This window comes from Odocoileus virginianus, chromosome 25 (genome assembly GCF_023699985.2).
Source record: "Odocoileus virginianus isolate 20LAN1187 ecotype Illinois chromosome 25, Ovbor_1.2, whole genome shotgun sequence".
In the NCBI taxonomy this organism is placed as follows: Eukaryota; Metazoa; Chordata; class Mammalia; order Artiodactyla; family Cervidae; genus Odocoileus; species Odocoileus virginianus.
In genome coordinates, this window is record NC_069698.1 from 11,315,475 (window position 1) to 11,322,465 (window position 6,991).

General features: G+C 40.2%; 1 protein-coding gene across 1 annotated transcript in view; it reads left to right on the forward strand.

The window, feature by feature from the left end:
* Positions 1-6,634, forward strand: part of TOMM70 (translocase of outer mitochondrial membrane 70) — a 33,539-nt gene extending 26,905 nt beyond the window's left edge. The window contains exons 11-12 of the mRNA XM_020916729.2: positions 627-749; positions 6,181-6,634. Of these exons, the coding sequence (XP_020772388.1) occupies positions 627-749; positions 6,181-6,334 (277 nt within the window). The 3' untranslated portion in view covers positions 6,335-6,634. The remainder of the gene's footprint in view (positions 1-626; positions 750-6,180) is intronic.
* The last annotated feature ends 357 nt before the right edge of the window (positions 6,635-6,991 follow it).

The following is a 6,991-nucleotide window of genomic DNA, read 5'->3' on the forward strand; positions in this document are numbered from 1 at the left end:
TTTGGGGTCTGTTTGTTCCAATAAAAAAGCTAAATTGCTTGCATAGTAATAAAATGGATTTGTTTTGCTCACTGAAAAGGGGGACTGTGGTGGAGTCAGTGAGCTAACTGAAATCGAAAAATTTCTTCATTGCTATGAATGCTCCACTGTTACTTTTTTTAACTTTTATTTTTTTAATAATATTTCATTATTATCTAATAATTACTAAACGTGCTACTTGCACTCTAGCTTAAGGATTTCAGTTCTGAACATCCTGTCAAATATTACTTGTATCAAAATAAGTGACACATAAATAGGTTTTTCCTGTTCTAGTATACTTTTTTTTTCTGTTCTAGTATACTTACTTGTAAAACTTCACTTAAATTATACAAATTAAAACATTAAGTTGTGCAAAGCAAGATAATAATAGACCCTAGACCATTATAATAAGGAATTTAGACTTCGTAATAAGGAATTTAGACTTCGTAATACAAAACCACTATAAGTTGAGGGAGAAAAAACTGATTTGGTGCTGATTCTGTACTGTTTTAGATTTTGTTTTTCCTAATTAATTGAAATAAAATTCATTGAGAGCAGAATTGATACCTGGGCCATGGTCACATCTGACTGCTGTTTTGTATTTGCAGTTTACTTCAACTTCAGTGGAAGCAAGATCTGGATAAAGGTTTGGAGCTTATCAGCAAGGCTATTGAAATTGACAATAAATGTGATTTTGCATATGAAACCATGGGAACTATTGAAGTACAAAGGTAACTTCTTTTTTTTTTTTTCAAAGGTAACTTCTATAGTCTGTCCTTAGGAAAGTTAGGGAAGCTACACAAATATTTATCTTTTTGTTTTTTTTCATTATATATAGCTTATTGTCATTATTCATTGAATTTTTAAGTCCTAACATGCCTTTGGAGGCACAATTCCCTTGAAACTATACAACTTTGATTTGCTTGGTTTCATATTTTTTCAATTTAAAAATCAAACTTATAAAAGTTGTTTAAGTCAAGCATGTGCATTAAAAGGGAAGCTTGATTTTTCTTTAATAGTTGTTGTATGGTTGTGCCTCCTGTCACCTGTATCATTTCTGTTGGAGGGGGAAATGTCTGCATTGTACGCAGGCAGTGCTCTGTAGCATAAGGCTTGGCGGCCACATTGCCCAAGGACATAGATCTTGCTACAGCCAAGTGGCTGAGCAGCTTGCACCATCACCTCTGAACCCTCAAGTTTTCTTTCAAATCAGGGAGTTGGGTAAGATTTTTGCAGTTCTGACTTTTTCATAACTTCTTCATTTCTGTAAATGTTTATCCAGAGTTGCACTTGAGATTCACCATTAACAGATGACACCTGCGTATGCCATAGACTTTAATGTAGTATGCCATCTTGACACTGGCATTGTCATCCATTTGAGCATGTACTCTACGCCAGGTACTGAACTTTAGGTGCTTTCCAAATATTTCAGTTGATTTTTATCTGTCTGTATGAAGGTTGAGATTATATGGTCCTCAATTTAATTGAAGAGTATAGAAACTGATTCCTCAGTCAGTCAGTTCAGTCGCTCAGTCGTGTCCAACTCTTTGCAGCCCCATGAACTGCAGTATGCCAGACCTCCCTGTCTGTCACCAACTCCCAGAGTTTATTCAAACTCATGTCCATTGAGTCAGTGAAGCCATCCAACCATCTCATCCTCTGTCGTCCCCTTCTCCCACCTTCAATCTTTCCCACCATCAGGGTCTTTTCAAATGAGTCAGTTCTTCATGTCAAGTGGCCAAGTATTGGAGTTTCAGCTTCAGCATCAGTCCTTCCAATGAATATTCAGGACTGATTTCCTTTAAGATGGATTGGTTGGCTCTCCTTGCAGTCCAAGGGACTCTCAAGAGTCTTCTCCAACACCACAGGTCAAAAGCATCAATTCTTTGGCACTCAGCTTTATAGACCAACTCTCATATCCATACATGACTACTGGAAAAACCACATCTTTGACTGGATGGACCTTTGTTGGCAAAGTAATGTCTCTGTTTTTTAATATGCTGCCTAGGTTGGTCATAACTTTCCTTTCAAGGAGCAAGCCTCTTTTAATTTCATGGCTACAAGTCACCACCTGCAGTGATTTTGGAGCCCAAGAAAACAAAGTCAGCCACTGTTTCCACCTTTCCCCCATATCTGCCATGAAGTGATAGAACCAGATGCCATGATCTTAGTTCTCTGGATGTTGAGTTTTAAGCCAACTTTCACTCTCTTTCACTTTCATCAAGAGGCTCTTTAGTTCTTAGCTTTCTGCCATAAGGATGGTGTCATCTGTATATCTGAGGTTATTGATATTTCTCCTGGCATTCTTGATTCCAGCTTGTGCTTCATCCAGCCCAGCGTTTCTCATGGTGTACTCTGCATATAAGTTAAACAAGTAGGGTGACAACATACAGCCTTGATGTGCTCCTTTCCCGGTTTAGAACCAGTCTGTTGTTCCATGTCCAGTTCTGTTGCTTTCTGACCTGAATACAGATTTCTCAGGAGGCAAGTAAGGTGGTCTGGTATTCCCATCTCTTGAAGAATTTTCCACAGTTTGTTGTGATCCACACAGTCGAAGGCTTTGGCGTAGTCAATAAAGCAGAAGTAGATGTTTTTCTGGAACTCTCTTGCTTTTTCAGTGATCCAACAGATGTTGGCAATTTGATCTCTGGTTCCTCTGACTTGTCTTAATCCAGCTTGAACATCTGGAAATTCACGGTTCACGTACTGTTGAAGCGTGGCTTGGAGAATTTTGAGCATTAACTTACTTGTGTGTGAGATGAGTACAGTTGTGTGGTAGTTTGAGCATTCTTTGGCATTGCCTTTCTTTGGGATTGGAATGAAAACTGACCTTTTCCAGTCCTGTGGCCACTGCTGAGTTTTCCAAATTTGCTGGCATATTGAGTGCAGTACTTTCACAGTAAGATCTTTCAGGATTTGAAAGAGCTCAACTGGAATTCCATCACTCCCACTAGCTTTGTTTGTAGTGATGTTTCTTAAGGCCCACTTGACTTCACATTCCAAGATGTCTGGCTCTAGGTGAGTGATCACACCATCATAATTATCTGGGTCATGAAGATCTTTTTTGTATAGTTTTCCTGTGTATTCTTGCCACCTCTTCTTAATATCTTCTGCTTCTGTTAGGTCCATACCATTTCTATCCTTTATTGTGCCCATCTTTGTATTCCTAGACTGGTTAAATTAATAAGGTGACATTGTGAGCCAGTAGTAGAAAGAGGAGATGAACCCATATTTTGCTGATGCCCAAAGTAGCTAATCTTCCCACCATCACTTGTCAGGAACCAGTAGGAGTTGTCTTAATAGCATTCAGTCACTCCTGGAGTCCTCTTCTCTCTCAGCTCCAGAGGAAGCAGAATATATGTGTGTGTGTGTATAAGCTGATGAAAATTTTTGTGATTCTTTTGAACCATTCTGACAGTTGCATGTAACTATTAAATTATTTCTTAATTTCCAGTTAATGTGAATAAAATATTCCTGTGCTAGAATATGATTGGGTAGTAGTTCCTAATCTTTTGAGCAAAGATATGGACTTTTCCTAGAATAATGCATATATGGAAACTCTCTGCACTCAAATTGTTCATAGAGCCTGGGTTAAGGGCCCCTGATTTATGGAGTTTGATGAATTGTGTTTGAATTGTACTTTAAGAAATCCACTCTAAATCCTGCTTTACAAATAGATAAATGTTAATGAATGACATTGCTGGTTAATGTAAGATTTAGCGTATCTTCTGTCTACCTGATGTCTGAACATGAACTGTTAGGTTTTAATTGTCTTATGCACCATATCGATATGTGTAGGAGATTGACCTCAGTCACCCAGCGGCACATTTTACTCCTTAGAGGGTGGCTGTCATGTGTGTGTGTGTGTTAGTTGCTCAGTTGTGTCCACCTCTTTGTGACCGCATGGACTGTAGCGCACCAGGCTTCTCTGTCCTTGAAATTCTTCAGGCAAGAATACTGAAGTGGGTAGCTGTTCCCTTCTCCAGGAGATCTTCCCAGCCCTGGGATCAAATGCAGGTCTCCTGCATGGCAGGCAGATTCTTTACCATCTCAGCCACCAGGGAAGCCCATTATATATATAGTGGGGACTTAATATTTAATGTAAGATTATAGGCATGTATGCATGTATACATATCCAATACTAGTTACTTTAAACAGCTCTTGCTTCTTAGTAAGTATATAAAGCCTAGTCACAGACTGTAAGAGGTAGATTTTATGTTTTTTGACAAAACATATTCATCCATTTATTCAAAAAGTGGACAATAGTTACCAAGCATTGCACTTGGTTCTGGAAATTGAAAGGTGTCCATTAAGGATGTCCTTCTGCTTCATTGACTGCGCTAAAGCCTTTGACTGTGTGGATCACAACAAACCATGGAAAATTCTTAAAGAGATGGGAATATGGGAATACCTTACCTGTCTCCTGAGAATCCTGTGTGCAGGTCAAGAAGGAACAGTTAGAACTGGACATGGAACAACTGACTGGTTCCAAATTGGGAGAGGAGTACAACAAGGCTGTATATTGTCACCCTGCTTGTTATAGCAGAGTACATCATGAGAAACGCTGGGCTGGATGAATCACAAGCTGGAATCAAGATTCCCAGGAGAAATATCAATAACCCCAGATAGGCAGATGATACCACTCTAATGGCAGAAAGCAGAGAGGAACTAGAGAACCTCTTGATGAAGGGGAAAAGAGGAGAGTGAAAAAGCTGACTTGAAACTCAACATTCAAAAAAGCTAAGATCATGGCATCTGGTCCCATCACTTCATGGTGAACAGAAGGGGAAAAAAGTGGAAGCAGTGACAGTTTTTATTTTCTTGGACTCCAAAATCACTGTGGACAGTGACTGCAGACATGAAATTAAAAGACACTTCCTCCTTGGAAGGAAAACTATGACAATCCTAGACAGCATATTAAAAAGCAGACATCACTTTGCCAACAAAGGTTGATATAGTCAAAGCTACAGTTTTTCCAGTAGTCATGTAAAGATGTGAGAGTTGGACCCAAGAAAAGGATGTGTGCTGAAGAACTGGTGCTTTTGAACTGTGGTGCTAGAGAAGACTCTTGAGAGTCCCTTGGACTGCAAGGAGATCAAACCAGTCAGTCCTAAAGAAGATCAAACCTGAATACTCATTGGAAGGACTGAAGCTTCAGTCCTTTGGTGACCTGATGGGAAGAGCCAACTCACTGGAAAAGACCTTTGATGCTGGTGAAGATTGAGGGCAAGCGGAGACCGCGGGCAGCATGGGATGAGACAGTTGGATGCCATCCCCGACTCAGGCACAAACAGAGGCGGCTAGCATGCTGCAGTCCACGGGGTCGTAAGGAGTCGAACAGGACTTAGCGACTTACCTACCAAGACCCGTGTAAGCATATATTCATCTGAATGTGCATAGAATGATGATAGAATTACGGGAACAATGGAGCGGGAGCAGCCAATTCCTGCTGGGAAAGGGAAAAATATTTTTCATGAAGATATTCTAGTCAGTATTTGAACTGGGCCTTAGAAAGGTGAGGATTTGACTAGAATCAGGCAGAGAAGCAATAAGTAATCTGACCATTATTAGCATGAGTGTACTCAAGGAGACCTGTGTGACTGGAGTAGAGATGAGGGGCTGACGATATGCCGGTAAGGGTTGCTCAGATCTGTGAAGGTAAGGTCCCCGAATATCCTTAATGTTCTCTGAGCTTACATCACTGCTTTGTAAAGGAGCCTAATGATGGAGTAGAAATGAGCAGAATTTAGGAATCAGATGTGATTAGGATTTTAAATAAGTCATTGAATTTTTCTAGTCTCACTGTTCTTATCAGTAAACAAAGGCCACAAGTAACATAATATAAGCACATACAGTATTCAGTCATGTCCAAGCTTCGTGACCCCATGGACTGTGGTCCACGAGGCTCCTCTGCCCATGGGCCCCTCCAGGCAAGCATACTGGAGTGGGGTGCCACTTCCTACTGACCCAGCAATCAGGCCCGGGTCTCCCGCATTGCAGGCAGATTCTTTACCAGGGGAGCCCTGCATTTGTAATGGTAGTTAACATTCATTGTTTTCTATATGATAGGCATCATCTTGTTATAAAGAAGCATTTTATTAGTATCACGGTTGAAACTTAAAGGTCAGCTCCATGTAATTTTTGGTTTTGTTTTTCTTTTAGAGGAAACATGGAGAAAGCCATTGACATGTTCAACAAAGCTATTAACCTGGCCAAATCAGAAATGGAGATGGCTCATCTATACTCACTTTGTGATGCTGCCCATGCCCAGACAGAAGTTGCAAAGAAATACGGATTAAAACCACCAACATTATAAAATACGGGGGAAGGAAAATGACCCTCTTTTTAGAAGTTTGCCCTCCTCAACTGAACCCTGAAGCCACTGTTGTGAGCTGTGCTGAATGGTGGGACTCGTGTTTCCATTTGTGCCGTTGTCCTCTGTTAACAGCTGTCTCATGGTTAGGTGTTGTGGGAGTGGCTGCTGAAGAAAGCTTGCGGTGTGGCAGCTTTTATTCCCTGTGCAACAAGAGCTTAGAACCTGTTAAAGGGATATGACAATAAAGTTGCAAAGAGTACAAATGACAATTGGCCATGCAAATAAAAACTTTGATTTGTTGATTTGACTTTTTTTCTGAGGGGGTGGGTGGGTGGGTGAATATGTGCTGGTTGATTTAGTCTTTGTGTGTGTGTATGTGTATATATATGAATATTCTACAGTTTTACAGCATGTTGGTTTTTTAATTAACATAGTACGTGCTGTAAAGTAGGATTCTTTTAGATTTGGTTAATCCCTTTCAGTTGATTCCTCTGAAGGAAACAAAGCTTAACTGGGGATTTTGTTTTTACGGCAGCAAAATCGAGACCCTTTAAACCACTGTCAGCATGCACAATGCCTCTGATTCTGCAGAATGTTAGACACGGTGGCAACGCTTAAATCTTTTGACCCCCTTCAACTCTAATCGATAATGTACAT